We start from the raw sequence: 22,753 nt of genomic DNA, 5'->3' as shown, positions 1-22,753 counted from the left end.
GCAAGAGTGTTCCTTTTTTCCCACACCCTCTCCAGCATTTATTGTTTCTAGATTTTTTGATGATGGCCGTTCTGACTGGTGTGAGATGATATCTCATTGTAGTTTTGATCTGCATTTCTCTAATGAGCAAAGATGTTGAGCATCCTTTCATGTGTTTGTTGGCAGTCTGTATATCTTCTGTGGAGAAATGTCTATTTAGGTCTTCTGCCCATTTTTGGATTGGGTTGTTTGTTTTTTTGTTATTGAGCTGCATGAGCTGCTTATAAATTTTGGAGATTAATCCTTTGTCAGTTGCTTCATTTGCAAATATTTTCTCTCATTCTGAGGGTTGTCTTTTGGTCTTGTTTATGGTTTCCTTTGCTGTGCAAAAGCTTTGAAGTTTCATTAGGTCCCATTTGTTTATCTTTGTTTTTATTTCCATTTCTCTAGGAGGTGGGTCCAAAAGGATCTTGCTGTGATTTATGTCATAGAGTGTTCTACCTATGTTTTCCTCTAAGAGTTTGATAGAGTCTGGCCTTACATTTAGGTCTTTAATCCATTTTGAGCTTATTTTTGTGTATGGTGTTAGGGAATGATCTAATCTCATACTTTTACATGTCCCTGTCCAGTTTTCCCAGCACCACTTATTGAAGAGGCTGTCCTTTCTCCACTGTACATTCCTGCCTCCTTTATCAAAGATAAGGTGACCATATGTGCGTGGGTTTATCTCTGGGCTTTCTATCCTGTTCCATTGATCTATCTTTCTGTTTTTATGCCAGTACCACACTGTCTTGATTACTGTAGCTTTGTAGTATAGTCTGAAGTCAGGGAGCCTGATTCCTCCAGCTCCGTTTTTCGTTCTCAAGATTGCTTTGGCTATTCGGGGTCTTTTGTTTTTCCAAACAAATTTTGAAATTTTTTGTTCTAGTTCTGTGAAAAATGCCAGTGGTAGTTTGATAGGGATTGCATTGAATCTGTAGATTGCTTTGGGTAGTAGAGTCATTTTCACAATATTGATTCTTCCAATCCAGGAGCATGGTATATCTCTCCATCTATTTGTATCATCTTTAATTTCTTTCATCAGTGTCTTATAATTTTCTGCATACAGGTCTTTTGTCTCCTTAGGTAGGTTTTTTCCTAGATATTTTATTCTTTTTGTTGCAATGGTAAATGGGAGTGTTTTCTTGATTTCATTTTCAGATTTTTCATCATTAGTGTACAGGAATGCCAGAGATTTCTGTACATTAATTTTGTATCCTGCTACTTTACCAAATTCATTGATTAGCTCTAGTAGTTTTCTGGTAGCATCTTTAGGATTCTCTATGTATAGTATCATGTCATCTGCAAACAGTGACAACTTTACTTCTTCTTTTCCAATTTGGATTCCTTTTATTTCCTTTTCTTCTCTGATTGCTGTGGCTAAAACTTCCAAAACTAGGTTGAATAAGAGTGGTGAGAGTGGGCAGCCTTGTCTTGTTCCTGATCTTAGTGGAAATGGTTTCAGTTTTTCACCATTGAGGACAATGTTGGCTGTGGGTTTGTCATATATGGCCTTTATTATGTTGAGGAAAGTTCCCTCTATGCCTACTTTCTGCAGGGTTTTTATCATAAATGGGTGTTGAATTTTGTCGAGAGCTTTCTCTGCATCTATTGAGATCATCATATGGTTTTTCTCCTTCAACTTGTTAATATGGTGTATCACATTGATTGATTTGCGTATATTGAAGAATCCTTGCATTCCTGGAATAAACCCCACTTGATCATGGTGTATGATCCTTTTGATGTGCTGTTGGATTCTGTTTGCTAGTATTTTGTTGAGGATTTTTGCATCTATGTTCATCAGTGATATTGGCCTGTAGTTTTCTTTCTTTGGGACATCCTTGCCTGGTTTTGGTATCAAGGTGATGGTGGCCTCGTAGAATGAGTTTGGGAGTGTTCCTTCCTCTGATATTGTTTGGAAGAGTTTGAGAAGGATGGGTGTTAGCTCTTCTCTAAATGTTTGATAGAATTCGCCTGTGAAGCCATCTGGTCCTGGGCTTTTGTTTGTTGGAAGATTTTTAATCACAGTTTCAATTTCAGTGCTTGTGATTGGTCTATTCATATTTTCTATTTCTTCCTGAGTCAGTCTTGGCAGGTTGTGCATTTCTAAGAATTTGTCCATTTGTTCCAGGTTGTCCATTTTATTGGCATAGAGTTGCTTGTAGTAATCTCTCATGATCCTTTGTATTTCTGCAGTGTCAGTTGTTACTTCTCCTTTTTCATTTCTAATTCTATTGATTTGAGTCTTCTCCCTTCTTTTCTTGATGAGTCTGGCTAATGGTTTGTCAATTTTGTTTATCTTCTCAAAGAACCAGCTTTTAGTTTGGTTGATCTTTGCTATCGTTTCCTTCATTTCTTTTTCATTTATTTCTGATCTGATCTTTATGATTTCTTTCCTTCTGCTAGCTTTGGGAGTTTTTTGTTCTTCTTTCTCTAATTGCTTTAGGTGCAGGGTCAGGTTGTTTACTCGAAATGTTTCCTGTTTCTTAAGGTGGGATTGTATTGCTATAAACTTCCCCCTTAGAACTGCTTTTGCTGCGTCCCATAGGTTTTGGGTCGTCGTGTCTCCATTGTCATTTGTTTCTAGGTATTTTTTAATTGCCTCTTTGATTTCTTCAGTGATCACTTCGTTATTGAGTAGTGTATTGTTTAGCCTCCATGTGTTTGTATTTTTTACAGATCTTTTCCTGTAATTGATGTCTAGTCTCATAGCATTGTGGTCGGAAAAGATACTTGATACAATTTCAATTTTCTTAAATTTACCAAGGCTTGATTTGTGACCCAAGATATGATCTATCCTGGAGAATGTTCCATGAGCACTTGAGAAAAATGTGTATTCTGTTGTTTTTGGATGGAATGTCCTATAAATATCAACTAAGTCCATCTTGTTTAATGTATCATTTAAAGCTTGTGTTTCCTTATTTATTTTCATTTTGGATGATCTGTCCATTGGTGAAAGTGGGGTGTTAAAGTCCCGTACTATGATTGTGTTACTGTCGATTTCCCCTTTTATGGCTGTTAGTATTTGCCTTATGTATTGAGGTGCTCCTATGTTGGGTGCATAAATATTTACAATTGTTATATCTTCTTCTTGGATCGATCCCTTTATCGTTATGTAGTGTCCTTCTTTGTCTCTTCTAATAGTCTTTATTTTAAAGTCTATTTTGTCTGATATAAGAATTGCTACTCCAGCTTTCTTTTGATTTCCATTTGCATAAAATATCGTTTTCCATCCCCTTACTTTCAGTCTGTATGTGTCTCTAGGTCTGAAGTGGGTCTCTTGTAGACAGCATATATATGGGTCTTGTTTTTGTATCCATTCAGCCACTCTCTGTCTTTTGGTGGGAGCATTTAGTCCATTTACATTTAAGGTAATTATTCATATGTATGTTCCTATTCCCATTTCCTTAATTGCTTTGGGTTCGTTATTGTAGGTATATTCCTTCTGTTGTGTTTCTTGCCTAGAGAAGTTCCTTTAGTATTTGTTGTAAAGCTGGTTTGGTGGTGCTGAACTCTCTCAGCTTTTGCTTGTCTGTAAACGTTTTAATTTCTCCATCAAATCTGAATGAGATCCTTGCTGGGTAGAGTAATCTTGGTTGCAGGTTTCTCTCCTTCATCACTTTAATTATGTCCTGCCACTCCCTTCTGGCTTGTAGAGTTTCTGCTGAGAGATCAGCTGTTATCCTGATGGGGATTCCCTTGTGTTTTATTTGTTGCTTTTCCCTTGCTGCTTTTAATATGATTTCTTTGTGTTTAATTTTTGACGGTTTGATTAATATGTGTCTTGGCGTATTTCTCCTTGGATTTATTCTGTATGGGACTCTCTGTGCCTCCTGGACTTGATTAACTATTTCCTTTCCCATATTAGGGAAGTTTTCATCTATAATCTCTTTAAATATTTTCTCAGTCCCTTTCTTTTTCTCTTCTTCTTCTGGAACCCCTATAATTCGAATGTTGGTGCGTTTAATGTTGTCCCAGAGGTCTCTGAGACTGTCCTCTGTTCTTTTCATTCTTTTTTCTTTATTTTGCTCTGCAGCAGTTATTTCCACTATTTTATCTTCCACCTCACTTATCCGTTCTTCTGCCTCAGTTATTCTGCTATTGATCCCATCTAGAGTATTTTTCATTTCATTTATTGTGTTTTTAATCGATGCTTGATTCATCTTTAGTTCTTCTAGGTCCTTGTTAACTGTTTCTTGCATTTTGTCTATTCTATTTCCAAGATTATGGATCTTGGAAATAGAATCTTGGATCAGCTTTACTATCATTATTCTGAATTCTTTTTCAGGTAGACTGCCTATTACCTCTTCATTTGTTAGGACTGGTAGGTTTTTATCTTGCTCCTTCACCTGCTGTGTGTTTTTCTGTCTTCTCATTTTGCTTATGTTACTGTGTTTGGGGTCTCCTTTTTGCAGGCTGCAGATTCGTAGTTCCCGTTGTTTTTGGTGTCTGTCCCCAGTGGCTAAGGTTGTTTCAGTAGGTTGTGTAGGCTTCCTGGTGGGGGAGACTAATGCCTGTGTTCTGGTGGTTGAGGCTCGATCTTGTCTTTCTGGTGGACAGGTCCACATCTGGTGGTGTGTTTTGGGGTGCCTGTGGCCTTATTATGTTTTTAGGTAGCCTCTCTGCTAATGGGTGGGGTTGTGTTCCTGCCTTGCTAGTTGCTTGGCATAGGGTGACCAGCACTGTAGCTTGCTGGTCGTTGACTGAAGCTGGGTGCTGGTGTTGAGATGGAGATCTCTGAGAGATTTTCGCTGCTTGATATTATGTGGAGCTGGGAGGTCTCTTGTGGACCCGTGTCCTGAAGTTGGCTCTCCCACTTCAGAGGCACAGCACTGACTCCTGGCTGCAGCACCAAGAGCCTTTCATCCACCCGGCTCAGAATAACAGGGAGAAAAATTAGCAAGAAAGAATTAGTAGAAGAAAGAAAGAGAGAGGGAAAGAAAGGAAGAAGGGAAGGAAGGAAGGAAGAAAGAAAGAAAGGAGGGAGGGAGGGAGGAAGGATGGAAAGAAAGAAAGAAAGAGAGGAGGGAGGGAGGAAGGAAGGAAAGAAAAAGAAAGTGGAAAGAAGAAGGGTGGGAGGGAGGGAGGGAGGAAAGAAAAAGAAGGAAAGGAGGAGCGGAGGGAGGGAGGGAGGAAGGGAAGGTATGAAAAAAACAGAAAGAGCAGGTAAAGTAAAATAGAATAAAGTATGAAATATAGTAGCGTTATTAAAATTAGAAAGTAATTATTGAAAAAAAAACGGACAGATAGAACCCTGGGACATATGGTGGAAGCAAAGCTATACAGAGAGACTCTTGCACAGACGATTACACATACACATTCACAAAAAGAGAGCAGGGGGAAAAATCAAAAATCTTGCTCTCCAAGTCCACCTCCTCAATTTGGGATAATTCGTTGTAAAAAGAGGAAAAGGGCGAGAAGTCTGAAATCTTGCTCTCTAAGTCCACCTCCTTAATTTGGGATAATTCGTTGTAAAAAGAGGAAAAGGGGATAAAGTCTTAAATCTTGTCCTCAAAGTCCACTTCCTCAATTTGGGATGATTCGCTGTCCATTCATGCACTCCACAGACGCAGGGCACATCAAATGGACCGTGGAGCTTTAATCCGCTGCCTCCGAGGCTGCACAGAGAGATTTCCCTGTCTCTGCTCTCACAGCTCCCGGGTCTCAGCCTTGGACCTGGCCCCGCCTCTGCGCGTAGGTCGCCGGAGGGCGTCCGTTCTTCGCTCAGACAGGACGGGTTTAAAGGAGCCACTGATTCGGGGGCTCTGGCTCACTCAGGCAGAGGGGAGGGAGGGGCGCGCAGTGTGGGGCGGGCCTGTGGCGGCAGAGACCGGCGTGACGTTGCAGCAGCCCGAGACACTCCGTGCGCTTTCCCGGGAAAGCCGTCCCCAGGTCCCGGGACCCCGGCAGTGGTGGGGTGCACAGGCCCCCCGGAAGGCAGGGCGGACAGTGACCCGCGCTCGCACACAGGTCCCGCAGCGGCGGCGGCAGCATCAGCCCCAGCGTCTCACGCCCGTCTCCGAGGTCCGCGCCTTACCCGCGGCTCGCGCCCGTCTCCGGCGCTTCCCCAAGCAGCCCTCTTAATGCCCTCTCCTCGCGCACCAGGAAACAAAAGGGAAAAACGTCTCTTGCCTCTTCGGCAGCTCCAGACCCTTTCCCCGGACTCCCTCCGGGCTAGCCGTGGTGCAATAACCCCTTCAGGCTCTCTTCCTGCCGCCAGCCCCAGTCCTCTCCCTGCGCTCTGACTGAAAGCCGATACCCGAGCCTCAGCTCCCAGCCCCCCCGCCCCCGCGACCGAGCAGACAAGCCTCTCGGGCTGGTGTGTGCCTGAGGGCACTGATCCTCTGTGCCAGAATCTCCCCGCTTTGCCCTCCGCACCCCTGTTGCTGTGCTCTCCTCCGCTACTCCGAAGCTTTCCCCCTCCGCCACCTGCAGTCTCCGCCCGCGAAGGGGCTTCTAGTGTGTGGAAACCTTTCCTCCTTCACGGCTCCCTCCCACTGGTGCAGGTCCCGTCCCTATCCTATTGTCTCTGTTTATTCTTTTTTTCTTTTGCCCTACCCAGGTATGTGGGGAGTTTCTTGCCTTTTGGGGGGTCTGAGGTCTTCTGTCAGCGTTCAGTAGGTGTTCTGTAGGAGTTGCCCCACGTGTAGATGAATTTCTGATGTATCTGTGGGGAGGAAGGTGATCTCCGCGTCTTACTCTTCCGCCATCTTCCTCCGGGTCCAAAAGATAGGTTTTTTAAACGTGGTATTGAGATAAGTGGTTAGCATTACATCTCCAGCATCTAGTCTAGTAGGTGTTCAATAATTCTGTGATGAATGACTGAAGAAACATATGGTAAGTCCAGAGCCCAGACTTCTGGTTCCACTGGTGCTGCCTTGTGTGACCTTGGACAGAGAATTACATTTCCACTGAGTCTCAGATACCACGTAGGAAGAGGGTCTCCAACAAGATGGTCACTAAGTGTTCATCCACTTTAGACTTCTAATCCCTCAGGCAGGGAGGGCCCGTGCCTTCCTCCTGGGTACTTGGGCGGCGCTGCCAGTTGTTTTGTTTTTAATCTCAGAGGTTTTCAGGGTAGTGCCAACAAATGCTAGGGCTAAGAGAGGCTCATGGCAAGCATTAAAAGCCAATTTATTTTTTAAGGAGGCTTACTATGGTTATTTGTAGTCGTTCAGATCAGGTCCCCTATTCAGTCTGGTGGCCTTTCCATGCAGTCAGTTGGGCTTCCAGCAGCCAGCTGGCTGGTTGGGGTCTTAGGGAGATGCAGCTGCAAACACTATCTGCATTGTCTCTGGAAAGGGTCTGAAGTGATGCTCACCCACCAGGTTCCAGAGCTAGGAGAAGGTTGGGCCAAATTTTGTGAGGGTATGGTTTCTGCTGCACAGAAATGAGATTCCTTTAATAAAAAGGAGGGAGGCTATTTTCCACTTAACCTTCATTCGTTCATTCAACAAACATGCCCACTATGCACCACTCGTTGCCAGGTGCCATGCTGGGCACAAGGAGGGAGATAGTGAGCAAAAGCCGCATGGTCCCCATTTTTCTGGAGCTTGTCTTCTCAACATCAGCGGTACTGATTTTTTGAGCCAGGTAACTCTTTGTTTGGGAGACTGCCCTATGCATCGTGGGGTGTCTAGCAGCATCCTTGTCCTCTGCCCACTAGATGCCAGCAGCAATTATGACAACCACAAATGTGTCCAGGCATTGCTAAATGTCCTGGAGGGGGTAGGGTGGACAGAGTCACCCCCGGTTGAGAACCACTGGCCTAAAGGGAAGACAGACGAGACAGTGGCCAAAGAACGGCACAAGTGATGCATCATTTCAAAGGCAGTCGTGCTCTGAAGGGGTAGGAGCACAGTCATAAAGAAAGCAGTTCACAGAGTCAGACTGGATTTAAAACCAAGTCTCTTGGCGTGGACATATATACACACACACGCTACCAAAGGTAAAATAGATAGCTAGTGGGAAGCAGCTGCATCGCACAGGGAGAGCAGGTTGGTGCTGTGTGTCCACCTAGAGGGGTGGGATAGGGAGGGTGGGAGGGAGACGCAAGAGGCAGGGGATATGGGGATATATGGATACGTATAGCTGATTCACTTTTTGATACAGCAGAAACTAACACACCATTGTAAAGCAATTATACTCCAATAAAGATGTTAAAAAATTAACTCTCTCAAATTATTCTTTAGTAACTTTCCAGTTCTTCCATTATTCTTTGGGTTATTCTTCTGGATGTAGAAAATCATAATGGAATGCCAAGAGACTTTTTTTTCTTTTTTTTTTTATTTCAGCCTCAAAATGGCCTTTCCAGCCCAGGGTCCATCATGGCCACTGAGAAGTTATGGAAAACGGATGTGGCTGAGGCTTTAGATCTTAGTGAAAAGCTGGTAGGTATACCCAGCATCAGTCCCCTCCTGTCCAAACCTGCGTGCCCTGCAGATAGTTTACACATCAACCTCACATACATGTTTAGTTGTTACAGTAGCTCCATGAGACCCATCTCCTATCCCAGCATGGGCTGGAAATTGCAGAGCCCAATTCCTTGGAAGACTGGGTAGTAAGAATGAATGTTTATGTCTATTGTCATTCCCCCTCCCCCCCTCCCCCCAATTCTCAAAATGGCATAGTGTAAATGGATGCGGGGGAAAATGAAAGTCATACTAAAAGCCCCAAATGCACTCATTTGCAAAGCATGTGTTTCTTCTCTGCAACTGCAGAAAATGAATGAAACAGAATTAGACGTTTGCCTCCTCAAAGTGGCCACCAGCGGTCTTGGGCCAGGCCTCTTACCTGTGAAACGCTTTCTTGTAGTACTTGGATATGAGCAAAACCCTCGGGACTATGATGAACATCAAAGATATGTCAGGTCACGTGTCCATGAAACACCTCTCCCCAAAAGAGAGGGAGAGAGTCCACCAGCTTCGACAAAGAGACCTCTACCTGGTGTTTGATAAGATCACCCTACTCAAGAAACAGCTGCAGAGAAAAGAAGAGCTTTTGAGACGATACGAGAAGGACATTGAACAGCTCAAGTATGGCCCGTGTCCCCGGCAAAAGGCCCAGGCGTCCATTCTCCAGGCTAAACCTCGGGGCAGCTGCAGACCCGTAGGGACCAGGACAAGAGGACAGAGGCCTGGGTGTGGAGGGGGGAGGCGGGATGGTGACTCAGGGCCTGATGGACCCATTCACTTTTTAACTCGATATCTTTTTCACTCATTCTCCCTGCCTATATGTTTCCTCCTGAAATAGCTGAGATGAGAAATTTTAAAAAGCTGGTGTTGTCTCTACTGTTAAGATTTAATGCTGAGGAATTATGCAAAGTTTTCTACCTCTTGTGTAAATTCATGACTGTTCTGCTCTGGAGAGAGGGGCTCCTGAGCAGGGAACACACTGCAACCCCCATCCAGCGGCCTTCACAACAAGACTCCAAACTTATTACTGTCCTTCTTTTTCTTGGCTTTATGGGTAGAAGGCAGGAGAAGCAGTAAGAGGTTCAGGGGCTGCTGTTCCTCTATTTCAAATCATCCTGAAGAGTAATAATCGGGTGAAATAGCTTTGAGAGCATTACTTCAGGTTAGCTCAAAATACCTGTGTAAAACTGGATTTTCCAACATGGTCCTGATAAAACAAAATTTCAGAAGAATCTGGATATTCAACTTCTACTTCTTGTTGTGTTGAGAAATATAAATTCCTAAACTGACAAACACATGAAAGTTTTACTGTCATGCTGAAATATTTCCGAAACAAAATTCTGGGCTATTTTTATTCACTCAAAGCTTTTAATACATCTTGTTATTAGTATCTTTGATAGGATGAGATCATGTTTACAACTGTGTTTTCTTGGGAAGGACTATTCTTTATTATGAAAATGTGCCCTTACTATTTTTTTAAGCTCTGGTTTCTTTTCTTTTTAACATCTTTATCAGAGTATAATTGCTTTACAGTGCTGTGTTGGTTTCTGCTGTATAACAAAGTGAACCAGCTATACATATACATATATCCCCATATCCCCTCCCTCTTGCGTCTCCCTCCCACCCTCCCTAACCCACCCTTCTAGGCAGTCATAAAGCACCGAGCTGATCTTCCTGTGCTATGCAGCTGCTTCGCAGTAGCTATCTATTTTACATTTGGTAGTACATATAAGTCCATGCCACTCTTTCACTTCGTCCCAGCTTACCCTTCCCCCTCCCCATGTCCTCAAGTCCATTCTCTACATCTACATCTTTATTCCTGTCCTGCCCCTAGGTTCTTTAGAACCATATATATATATATATATATATATATATATATATATATATATATATATATATATATTTTGGATTCCATATATATGTGTTAGCATACAGTACATGTTTTTCTCTTTCTCACTTACTTCACTCTGTATGACAAGACTCTAGGCCCATGCACCTCACTACAAATAACTCAATTTCGTTTCTTTTTATGGCTGAATAATATTCCATTATATATATATGTGCGACATCTTCTTTACCTATTCATGGGTCGATGGACACTTAGGTTGCTTCCATGTCCTGGCGATTGGAAATAGTGCTGCAATGAACATTGTGGTACATGACTCTTTTTGATTTATAGATTTTTCAGAGTATATGCCCAGTAGTGGGATTGCTGGGTCATATAGTAGTTCTACTTTTAGTTTTTAAGGAACCTCCATACTGTTCTCCATAGTGGCTGTACCAATTCACATTCCCACCAACAGTGCAACAGGGTTCCCTTTTCTCCACACCCTCTCCAGCAATTATTGTTTGTGGATTTTTTGGTGATGGCCATTCTGACTGGTGTGAGGTGATACCTCATTGTAGTTTTGATTTGCATTTCTCTAATGATTAGTGATGTTGAGCATCCTTTCATGTGTGTGTTGGCAATCTGTATATCTTCTTTAGAGAAATGTCTATTTAGGTCTCCTGCCCATTTTCGGATTGGGTTGTTTGTTTTTTTAATATTGAGCTGCATAAGCTGCTTGTAAACTTTGGAGATTAATTCTTGGTCCGTTGCTTTGTTTGCAAATGCTTTCTCCCATTCTGAGCGTTGTCTTTTAGTCTTGTTTATAGTTTCCTTTGCTGTGCAAAAGCTTGTAAGTTTAATTAGGTCCCATTTGTTTATTTTTGTTTTATTTCCATTTCTCTAGGAGGTGGGTCCAAAAGGATCTTGCTGTAACTTATGTCATAGAGTGTTCTTCCTATGTTTTCCTCTAAGAGTTTGATAGTTTCTGGCCTTATATTTAGGTCTTTAATCCATTTTGAGCTTATTTTTGTGTATGGTGTTAGGGAATGATCTAATCTCATACATTTACATGTACCTGTCCAGTTTTCCCAGCACCACTTATTGAAGAGGCTGTCCTTTCTCCACTGTACATTCCTGCCTCCTTTATCAAAGATAAGGTGACCATATGTGCGTGGGTTTATCTCTGGGCTTTCTATCCTGTTCCATTGATCTATATTTCTGTTTTTGTGCCAGTACCATACTGCCTTGATTACTGTAGCTTTGTAGTATAGTCTGAAGTCAGGGAGCCTGATTCCTCCAGCTCCGTTTTTCGTTCTCAAGATTGCTTTGGCTATTCGGGTTCTTTTGTGTTTCCATACAAATTGTGAAATTTTTTGTTCTAGTTCTGTGAAAATTGTCAGTGGTAGTTTGATAGGGATTGCATTGAATCTGTAGATTGCTTTGTGTAGTATAGTCATTTTCACCATGTTGATTCTTCCAATCCAAGAACAGGGTATATCTCTCCATCTGTTTGTATCATCTTTAATTTCTTTCATCAGTGTCTTAGAGTTTTCTGCATACAGGTCTTTTGTCTCCTTAGGTAGGTTTATTTCTAGGTATTTTATTAATTTCTCTTTCAGATTTCTATTTCAGATTTAATTTTTCTTTAATTTCTCTTAATTTCTTTAATTTCTCTTAATTTCTCTTTCAGATTTCTCATCATTACTGTATAGGAATGCAAGAGATTTCTATGCATTAATTTTGTACCCTGCTACTTTACCAAATTCATTGATTAGCCCTAGTAGTTTTCTGGTGGCATCTTTAGGATTATCTATATATAGTATCATGTCATCTGCAAACAGTGACAGTTTTACTTCTTCTTTTCCAATTTGGGTTCCTTTTATTTCTTTTTCTTCTCTGACAGCTATGGTGAAAACTTCCAAAACTATGTTGAATAATAGTGGTGTGAGTGGGCAACCTTGTCTTTTTCCTGATCTTAGAGAAAATGGTTTCAGTTTTTCACCATTGAGAATGATGTTGGCTGTGAGTTTGTCATATATGGCCTTTATTATGTTGAGGTAACTTCCCTCTATTCCTACTTTCTGGAGGGTTTTTATCATAAATGGGTGTTGAATTTTGTCAAAAGCTTTCTCTGCATCTACTGAGATGATCATATGGATTTTATCCTTCAGTTTATTAATGTGGTATATCACATTGATTGGTTTGCATGTATTGAAGAATCCTTGCATTCCTTGGATAAACCCCACTTGATCATGGTGTATGATCGTTTTAATATGCTGTTGGATTCTGTTTGCTAGTATCTTGTTGAGGATTTTTGCATCTATGTTCATTAGTGATTTAGGCCTGTAATTTGTGTGTGTGTGTGTGTGTGTGTGTGTGACATCTTTGTCTGGTTTTGGTATCAGGGTGATGGTGGCCTTGTAGAATGAGTTTGGGAGTGTTCCTTCCTCTGCAATTTTTTGGAAGAGTTTGAGAAGGATGGGTGTTAGCTCTTCTCTAAATGTTTGATAGAATTCGCCTGTGAAGCCATCTGGTCCTGGACTTTTGTTTGTTGGAAGATTTTAAATCACAGTTTCAATTTAATTACTTGTGATAGGTCTGTTCATATTTTCTATTTCTTCCTGGTTCACTCTTGGAAAGTTATACCTCTCCAAGAATTTTTCCATTACTTCCAGGTTGTCCGTTTTATTGGCATAGAGTTGCTCGTAGTAATCTCTTCGGACGCTTTGTATTTCTTCAGTGTCTGTTGTAACTTCTCCTTTTTCATTTCTAATTTTATTGATTTGAGTCCTCTCCCTCTTTTTCTTGATGAGTCTGGGTAATGGTTTATCAATTTTGTTTCTCTTCTCAAAGAACCAGCTTTTGGTTTTATAGAATCTTTGCTATTTTCCCTTGTTTCTATTTCACTTATTTATGCTCTGATCTTTATGATTTCTTTCCTTCTACTAACTCTGGGTTTTGTTTATTCTTCTTTCTCCAGTTCCTTTAGGTGTAAGGGTAGGTTGTTTATTTGAGATTTTACTTTTTTCTTGAGGTAGGCTTGTATAGCTAGAAACGTCCCACTTAGAACTGCTTTTACTGCAACCAGTAGGTTTTAGATCGTCGTGTTTTCATTATCATTTGTCTCTAGGTAGTTTTTGATTTCCTCTTTGATTTTTTCAGTGATCTCTTGGTTTTTTAGTAACGTACTGTTTAGCCTCCATATGTTTACGTTTCTTACGTTTTTTCCTCTGTAATTCATTTCTAATCTCATACCGTTGTGGTCAGAAAATATGTTGGATATGATTTCAATTTTCTTAAATTTACTGAGGCTTGATTTGTGACCCAAGATGTTATCTATCCTGGAGAATGTTCTGTGCGCACTTGAGAAGAAAGTGTAATCTGCTGTTTTTGGATGGAATGTCCTATAAATATCAATTAAATCTATCTGGTCTATTGTGTCATTTAAAGCTTGTTTTTCCTTATTAATTTTCTGTTTGGATGATCCATCCATTGGTGTAATTGAGGTGTTAAAGTCCCCCAGTATTATTGTGTTACTGTCGGTTTCCTCCTTTAGAGCTGTTAGCAGTTACCTTATGTATTGAGGTTTTCCTATGTTGGTGCATATATATTTATAATTGTTATATCTTCTTCCTGGATTGATCCCTTAATCATTATGTAGTCTCCTTCCTTGTCTCTTGTAACATTCTTTATTTTAAAGTCTATTTTATCTAATATGAGTATTGTTACTCAAGCTTTCTTTTGATTTCCTTTGGCATGGAATATCTTTTTCCATCCCCTCACTTTCAGTCTGTATGTGTCGCTTGGTCTAAAGTGGTTCTCTTGTAGACAGAATATATATGGTTCCTGTTTTTGTATCCATTCAGCAAGGCTGTGTCTTTTGGTTGGAGCATTTAATCCATTCACGTTTAAGGTAATTATTGATATGTATGTTCCTATGACCATTTTTGTAATTGTTTTGGGTTTGGTTTTGTAGGTCCTTTTCTTCTCTTGTGTTTCCCACTTAGAGAAGTTCCTTTAGCATTTGTTGTAGAGCTGGTTTGGTGGTGCTGAATTCTCTTAGCTTTTGCTTGTTTGTAAACCTTTTGGTTTCTCCATTGAATCTGAATGAGATCCTTGCCAGGTAGAGTCATCTTGGTTGTAGGTTCTTCCCTTTCATCACTTTAAGTATATCATGCCACTCCCTTCTGGCTTGTAGAGTTTCTGCTGAGAAATCTGCTGTTAACCTTATGGGAGTTCCCTTGTATGTTGTCATTTTTCCCTTGCTGCTTTCAATAATTTTTCTTTGTCTTTAATTTTTGCCAACTTGATTACTATGTGTCTCGGCATGTTTCTCCCTGGGTTTATCCTATATGGGACTTTCTGCACTTCCTATACATGGGTGGCTATTTCCTTTCCCATGTTAGGGTAATTTTCAAATATAATCTCTTCAAATATTTTCTCAGGTCCTTTCTCACTCTCTTCTCCTTCTGGACCCCTATAATGTGAATGTTGTTGCACTTAATGTTGTCCCAGAGGTTTCTTAGGCTGTCTTCATTTCTTTTCATTCTGTTTTCTTTAGTCTGTTCTGCAGCTGTGAATTCCACCATTTTGTCTTGCAGGTCACATATCCGTTCTTCTGTGTCAGTTATTCTGCTATTGATTCCTTCTAGTGTATTTTTCACTTCAATTATTGTAGTGTTTACCTCTGTTTGTTTGTTATTTAATTCTTCTAGATCTTTGTTAAACATTTCTTGCATTTTCTCGATCTTTGCCTCCATTCATTTCCCAAGGTCCTGGATCATCTTCACCATCATTATTCTGAATTCTTTTTCCCGAAGGTTGCCTATCTTTACTTCATTTAGTTGTTTTTCTGGGGTTTTATCTTGTTGTTTCATCTGGTACATAGCCCTCTGCCTTTTCATTCTGTCTATCTTTCTTTGAATGTGGTTTTTGTTCCACAGGCTGCAGGATTGTAGCTCTTCTTGCTTCTTCTCTCTGCCCTCCTGTGGATGAGGCTATCTAAGAGGCTTGTGAAAGTTTCCTGATGGGAGGGACTGGTGGTGGGTAGAGCTGGCTGTTGCTTTGGAGGGCAGAGCTCAGTAAAACTTTAATCCACTTGTCTGCTGATGGGTGGGGTTGGGTTCCCACCCTGTTGGTTTTTTGGCCTGATGCTACCCAACGCTGGAGCCTATCCAGTCTCTTTGGTGGGGCTCATGGCAGAGTCTGGGAGGGCTCATGCCAAGGAGTATGTCCCAGAACTTCTGCTGCCAGTGTCCTTGTCCTCACGGTGAGACACAGCCACCCCCTGCCTCTGCAGCAGACCCTCCAACACTAGCAGGTAGGTCTGGTTCAGTATACTATGGGGTCACTGCTTCTTCCCCTGGGGCCTGGTGTGCACACTACTTTGTGTGTGCCCTCTAAGAGTAGAGTCTCTGTTTCCCCCAGTTCTGTCAAAGTCCTGCAATCAAATCCCGCTAGTCTTCAAAGTCTGACTCTCTAGGAATTCCTCCTCCCATTGCTGGACCCTCAGATTGGGAAGCCTGACATAGGGCTCAGTACCTTCACTCCAGTGGGTGGACTTCTGTGGTATGTGTTCTCCAGTTTGTGAGTCACTCACCCAGCAGTTACGAGATTTGATTTTATTGTGATTGCACCCCTCTTACCATCTCATTGTGGCTTCTCCTTTGTCTTTGGATGTGGGGTATCTTTTCTGTTGAGTTCCAGTGTCTTCCTGTTGATGACTGTTCAGCAGTTAGATGTGATTCTGGTGTTCCTGCAAGAGGGAGTGAGAGCATGTGCTTCTACTCTGCCATCTTGAACAAATCTCCTCTCTGATTGCTTTAGGTGTAAGTTTAGGTTGTTTATTTGAGTTGTTTCTTGTTTCTTGAGGTAGGATTGTATTGCCATATACTTCCCTCTTAGATCTGCTTTTGCTGCATCCCATAGGTTTTGGGCCATCGTGTTTTCATTGTCATTTGTTTCTAGGTACTTTTTGATTTCCTCTTTGATTTCTTCAGTGATCTCTTCGTTATTTAATAGCATATTGTTTAGCCTCTATGTGTTTTTATTTTTTCCAGTTTTTTTCCAGTAATTGATATCTAGTCTTATAGCATTGTTGTCAGAAAAGATACTTAATATAATTTCAATTTTTTTAAATTTACCAAGGCTTGATTTGTGACCCAAGATATGGTCTATCCTGGAGAATGTTCCATGCACAGTTGAGAAGAAAGTGTATTCTATTGTTTTTGGATGGAATGTCCTATAAATATCAATTAAGTCCATCTTGTTTAATGTCTCATTTAAAGCTTGTGTTTCCTTATTTATTTTCATTTTGGATGATTTGTCCATTGGTGAAAGTGGGGTGTTAAAGTCCCTTACTATTATTGTGTTACCATCAATTTCCTGTGTTATGACTGTTAGCATTTGCCTAATGTAATGGGGTGCTCCTATGTTGGGTGCATAAATATTTACAATTGTTATATTTTCTTCTTGGATTGATCCCTTGATCATTATGTAGTGTCCTTCTTTGTCTCTTGTAACATTCTTTATTTTAAAGTCTATTTTGTCTGATATGAGAGTTACTACTCCAGCTTTCCTTTGATTCCAATTTGCATGGAATATCTTTTTCCATCCCCTCACTTTCACTCTGTATGTGTCCCTATGTCTGAAGTGGGTGTCTTGTAGACAGCATATTTATGGATCTTGTTTTTGTATCCATTCAGCCAGTCTATGTCTTTTGGTTGGAGCATTTAATCCATTTACATTTAAGATAATTATCAATATGTATGTTCCTATTACCATCTTCTTAATTGTTTTGGGTTTGTTATTGTAGGTCTTATCCTTCTCTTGTGTTTCCTGCTTAGAGAAGTTCCTTTAGCATTTGTTGTAAAGCTCGTTTTGTGGTGCTGAATTCTCTTAGCTTTTGCTTGTCTGTAAAGGTTTTAATTTCTCTATTGAATCTGAATGAGATCCTTGCTGGGTAGACTAATCTTTGTTGTAGGTTTTTCCCTTTCTTCAATTTATATATGTCCTGTCACTTCCTTCTGGCTTGCAGAGCTTCTACTGAAAGATCAGCTGTTAACCTTATGGGGATTCCCTTGTATGTTATTTGTTGCCTTTCCCTTGCTGCTTTTAATATTTTTTTCCTTATATTTATTTTTTGATAGTTTTATTAATATGTGTCTTGGCATGTTTCTCCTTGGATTTATCCTGTATGGGACTCTCTGTTCTTCCTGCACTTGACTGACTATTTCCTTTCCCATATTAGGGAAGTTTTCAACAATAATCTCTTCAAATATTTTCTCAGTCTCTTTCTTTTTCTCTTCTTCTTATGGGACCCCTATAATTCAAATGTTGGCACATTTAAAGTTGTCCCAGAGGTCTCTGAGACTGTCCTCAATTCTTTTCATTCTGTTTTCTTTATTCTGCTCTGCGGTAGTTATTTCCAGTATTTTATCTTCCAGGTCACTTATCCGTTTTTCTGCCTCAGTTATTCTGATACTGATTCCTTCTAGAGAATTTTTAATTTCATTTATTGTGTTGTTCATCATTGTTTGTTTGCTCTTTAGTTCTTCTAGGTCCTCGTTAAACATTTCTTGTATTTTCTCTATTCTATTTCCAAGATTTTGGATCATCTTTACTATCATTATTCTGAATTCTTTTTCAGGTTAACTGTCTATTTCCTCTTCATTTGTTTGGTCTGGTGGGTTTTTACCTTGCTCCTTCATCTGCTGTGTATTTCTTTGTCTTCTCATTTTACTTAACTTACTGTGTCTGGGGTCGCCTTTTCGCAGCCTGCAAGTTCGTAGTTCCCCTTGTGTTTGGTGTCCGCCCCCAGTGGTTAAGGTTGCTTCAGTGGGTTGTGTAGGCTTCCTGGTGGAGGAGACTAGTGCCTGTGATAAGGAGGATGAGGCTGGATCTTGTCTTTCTGCTGGGCAGGACCACGTCCGGTGGTGTGTTTTGGGGTGTTTGTGCCCTTTTTATGAATTTAGGTAGCCTCTCTGATAATGGGTGGGGTTGTGTTCCTGTCTCGCTAGTTGTTTGGTATGGGGTGTCCAGCAGTGGCGCTTGCTGTTTTTTGAGTGGCGATGCATCTTAGCGTTGAGACGGCAGTCCCTGTGAGAGCTTTCGCCGATTGATGTTATGTGGGACCTGGAGGTCTCTGGTGGTCCAATGTCCTGAACTCAGCTCTGCTACCTCAGAGGCTCATGCCTGATACCTGGCCAGAGAACCCAGACCCTTTTGGGAAGTGTGAGGTCTTCTGCCAGCATTCAGTAGGTGTTCTGTAGGAGTTGTTCCACATGTAGATGTATTTTTGATGTATTTGTGGGGAGGAAGATGATCTCCACATCCTACTCCTCTGCCATCTTGAAGGTACTCACTCTTTTTTTTAAAGGGAGAATGATACTAGTTAACTTACATATATAATCCTTACTTGCCTAAATCTAAAGTTGGCAACTCTATGTAGGTTCTAAAGTTAGGGGAGAATTTTTCCTGGTTGGTAAAATTGAAAAGAGGGTAACCATTAGTATTAGGGACCTGAATGCAGAGTCGTTCAGAACTAGATGTCTGTTTCTACAGCTATAGACTTAGTTGGACTGTGGTCTTGAAAGTCTCTTCATGTTCAAAATTTCTATAACCTTTTGGTCCTAAGTAAGGAATCACTGGAGTTTAATCTGAAATTTGGTTAGAACCTACTGGGAAGCCTCTGAGTGACCCTGAGACGCATCAGGCTGTTTGTCAGGAGTCTGCGGGTGGGGGGTAGGAGGAGGCATTAGCTGCCTTCCAAAGCTAGTCTTTCACCCGTGAAGCACTATGTGAATGAAGCTCTAATTACTTCAGCTCAACACATCTCCTATGCTCTCCCTCGGGGGTGTCTAGAAAGCTGTTTGTTTTGGTGGAAGAGAGAATTCAAGGGATGTTCACTGTCAAAGCCCCCATCCAAACCTTGGTCAGAAACTTCCGTGGTTCTACATGATCTACAGCAAAGAGGTTACCTCTACTCCACTCATGTTTTCTACCTGATAGGAGAGGTTCTACTTTGTAGTTTGAAGAACATAAGTAAATAAAGTCCCAAAGTTTTGCCTATGGTCTTTCTTAGCTACATCAAGGTATATAGCATGGCATAGAGTCATGGGGGAGGGGCAGGTTTCTCATTTCTCAGAGTCTTGGTTTCATCATCTATAGAGTGGAGATAATAATGGTGCCTACCTGACGGGACTTTTGTAAAGATTAAAAGAGATAACGTATGTAAATGAACAGGGCCCTATAGTAAGCACTCACTAAATGTTTCCTTCCACACAGTAGCAGTGTTCCTCTTATCTTTCTTATTTAACTGTAACCTCCCTGAGAGCATGCAAACTTTTAGAGAATAATGTCTGTTTTTAACGCATCTGTGATTTTTTTTTCCCACTTTTCTGCTCACCTTTTATGCCCAAAGCCTGGCACACTGCATGGCACATAGGAGAGCTTCAGTAAATTTTTTCCAAATGAGTGAATAAATGAATTTTGGTCCACCCAATGATTGAGATATTTTAGGGCAGGGGTGCCTCTGTCAAAATTAGCTGATGAAAATTCCCTGGGGAATACTTTTTATTGGTAGCTTTAAAATGCCCCCTGCCCCTTTCACAAGAGGTTGACCCTTTTTAGCTTCCTTTCCAACAGCAGAAGAGAGCCCAGTGGAATTTTCCAGGCTGGAGACTTTAGAGAGCTACTGATATTTTTATAACATATGATGTTAAATACAATTGTACATGTGCCTAGAGACCTTTTAAGGCATGAATCCCAGCATCCAATTTTATTTGGTTTCAGAAACTTAATAAACAAGTAACACAACCCGGTCGTTGTTTTTTAAATAAAAATTAGAGATCTCCAATTAATAGCAGCAAAACAGAAACATCAGCCATGCTTAATAGGGCGGTGGAGTATGTTCTGTCTCACCCAAGAGCCAGGCAACAAGTGGGCATTGTGTTAAGGTTCCAGAGAAGGGACACAGACATGTGACTAGATGACAGCTTCTTAAATGTCGCCCAGCAAAGGCCACTCAGAGAGGATGCGTGTCACCAACCACCATTTTCCTTCTCTGCTGTAGCCTCATGCAAACTGCACATGCCTTGGAAAGTTTGAGTGTGGTTTGCAAACAGTGTTACGGTTCTCATGCCATAAACAATTCAGCAGTTCAGGAAATGAAGCCAAATAATAATTTTTTTTTTAAGTGTCAATAACCGAAGTAAATCAAACACTGTTGCCTGAGGTTTTAAACACTCTTGGGAACCCCGGCTACATATTTCTCATGCAAGAGAGCATTAATATCCTTAAGGTGGTCATCGTTGTCACCTCTGCTCTGTTCATTTTTCTCCTCCCTCTTTCCTGTGGGTTAAAGGGGAACAGTGTTGCTGCTCTGATGTGATGGGGTTAAAGATGAGGTAAGTGTGAAACTGGGAGCCAGACAGCTCATACTTACTGCTCATTTGGAAGTGAAGAGTTTCTCGACATCGCCTTTGGTGACAAGTCATAGTCGCTGTCTGATCTATAGAGAAAGGACTCTCTGCGTTGGCTGTGCCCGGGAAAGGTGGCGTGAAGCACCAGCCCAGAGGAAGAGCTGGCCTGGGGATCCAGCGGGCTCCGACCTGGGGAAGGGCCATTTTCCACATCAAAGCTTAAAGAGAAAAAAGAAAACTGGTCACATGAGAAACAGAGAGAAGGGCATCTGACATACATACATGGAGAACCCATGCGTGCCAGGAACTTCACATAGCACTTCACACTTCATGGAAAGTTTTAAGGCTCCAAATAGCTCTGAGTTGCAGTCATTCTCATTTTATACAAACGGAACAGTCCCACAGAAGTTCAGTCATCAGCAGAGACTGGAGCCAGGATTTGACCCCCGGAGCAAAATCCCATGGCCTTTCAGCGGCATGAGCAACATTGACAAATTCATAAAATAAACTGTTGATAATAAGCGACTCCAGATACAGCATCTAACACAGCTCTAAGTGCCAGATACTCAACTATCACTTGAATGAGTCTTCTTAGCTGGGAGGCTTCTTCCTGCCATAAATAAATATCACAGTCTCATTAAAGATACAATGTGCACATTTCTGAATGTTTCAGGAACAAAGTGCTATCCTGAAAACATCCACAGGCTGATTAAACCGGAGGCCCAGCCTGACACTTAATATTTATATGCAAGTTTAAGCACAGACAATGACTTAATTAATCTGATAATGCCGAAGAGCCCTCCAGGGGTGCAGAGCTTTCTCTCTGGAGGAGGATACAGCTACTGACTCTGGCAGAGGAGTGCCCTTAAGATTTCTGGTCAGTCTACCTCACTCTGGAAATGTACCCTCAAGTCCAGAATTAGTTGAACAAGCTCTGATCAATGAACACACAGGTGGGAGCAGTAGACATTTTGGCTGTTGTTTACTCTCTCCTGGTCCTGGTGTTACTTTAGGCACTGTGTCCTTCCCATGCTCTCCACCATCCCCTATGCACTTTTCCTGCATGCACAACCTTCCTTAGCCTCAGATTGACAGTAACCCTCTTGCCTAGTATTTCTCTAGACAACTCACTGCTCTCTGGCTAAAGCTCTGCAGAAAGGTGTTGGAGAAGTACTGGGATAAGGATGCTCTCTTTTCCAAGCTGGACCACAGTAGCGGGCTTCCTTTATACTCATCCAGCTGCCATAATTTATTTCTACATTTGTGGTTCTTTTCGTTCACTAGTTCTTATAGCCTTCTCTCTTAGGGTGGATTTTGCATATTTTTTTATTTTATAAATTGCTTTCTGATCTATTATTCCATTTACAACCCTTATCATGACCCTATGAAGTATGTAGTATGATCTCAGTCTACATTTGCAGAAAATGAGGCTTAGAGAGGTTTTAAACACCTGCTCAAAATCACAGGCTAGTAACTGTACAGTAAGAATTGGAAGGCCCAAGTCTTCCAATTCAGTCTTCTACAACCTCAGACTTCAGTAATCACAGAACTCCAGAATGGCTCACTGGGTCACTGAGTGCAGTTTCCCCTCAGTCTCTACATTCAAGCAAAATGTGTGTTTGGCATGTAGAGAGTCAATCGGATTATGAGCAACCTTGGCTGTTATCGTGAATGAAGACAGGGGAGGCAGTAAATTACCCTGAGGCTGTAGGTTTCACTGAAACAGGGAAAGAAGAAATGAAAGAATTCAGGGTCATAATGCTTCCCCGGAGACCATTCCGAGAAGCTGCTTTTAGCCAACCCACAAACTCCAGGTGTCTGATAAGAAGCAGCAAGTGAGAATCTCCAGTTAAGAGAACAAGGAAGAGCCATAACAATCCAATGTATGTATTTGGGCTTTCATGGTACTGCAGATGGATTTTCACAGCAGGCTCACGGTCTGGGATGGGACTGTCTTTCAGAGACTGCAACAAGCAGGCAGGTGGGCAATCACACACTTCAGCCTGTTTGCCAGCCTGCCTGGAGGTAGAGCTATGTTGTAAGGCAAATACGTTGCAGCAAGTGAAAATATA

General features: G+C 41.4%; 1 protein-coding gene across 3 annotated transcripts in view; it reads right to left on the bottom strand.

Moving 5' to 3' along the window:
• Positions 1–22,753, bottom strand: part of LOC309799688 (3',5'-cyclic-AMP phosphodiesterase 4B-like) — a gene marked incomplete at its 5' end in the record, with an annotated part of 525,358 nt that overhangs the window by 18,147 nt on the left and 484,458 nt on the right. For all 3 annotated transcript variants that reach the window (XM_082613098.1, XM_082613097.1, XM_082613099.1), the window contains one exon: positions 20,705–20,899. In XM_082613098.1, the coding sequence (XP_082469224.1) occupies positions 20,705–20,899 (195 nt within the window). The remainder of the gene's footprint in view (positions 1–20,704; positions 20,900–22,753) is intronic.

The sequence above is a fragment of the Mesoplodon mirus genome (assembly GCF_964341445.2).
Source record: "Mesoplodon mirus genome assembly, chromosome: 3".
NCBI classification, from domain to species: Eukaryota; Metazoa; Chordata; class Mammalia; order Artiodactyla; family Ziphiidae; genus Mesoplodon; species Mesoplodon mirus.
Note: the sequence above shows the minus strand (reverse complement) of the source record. Positions and strands in the feature narration are given on the sequence as shown.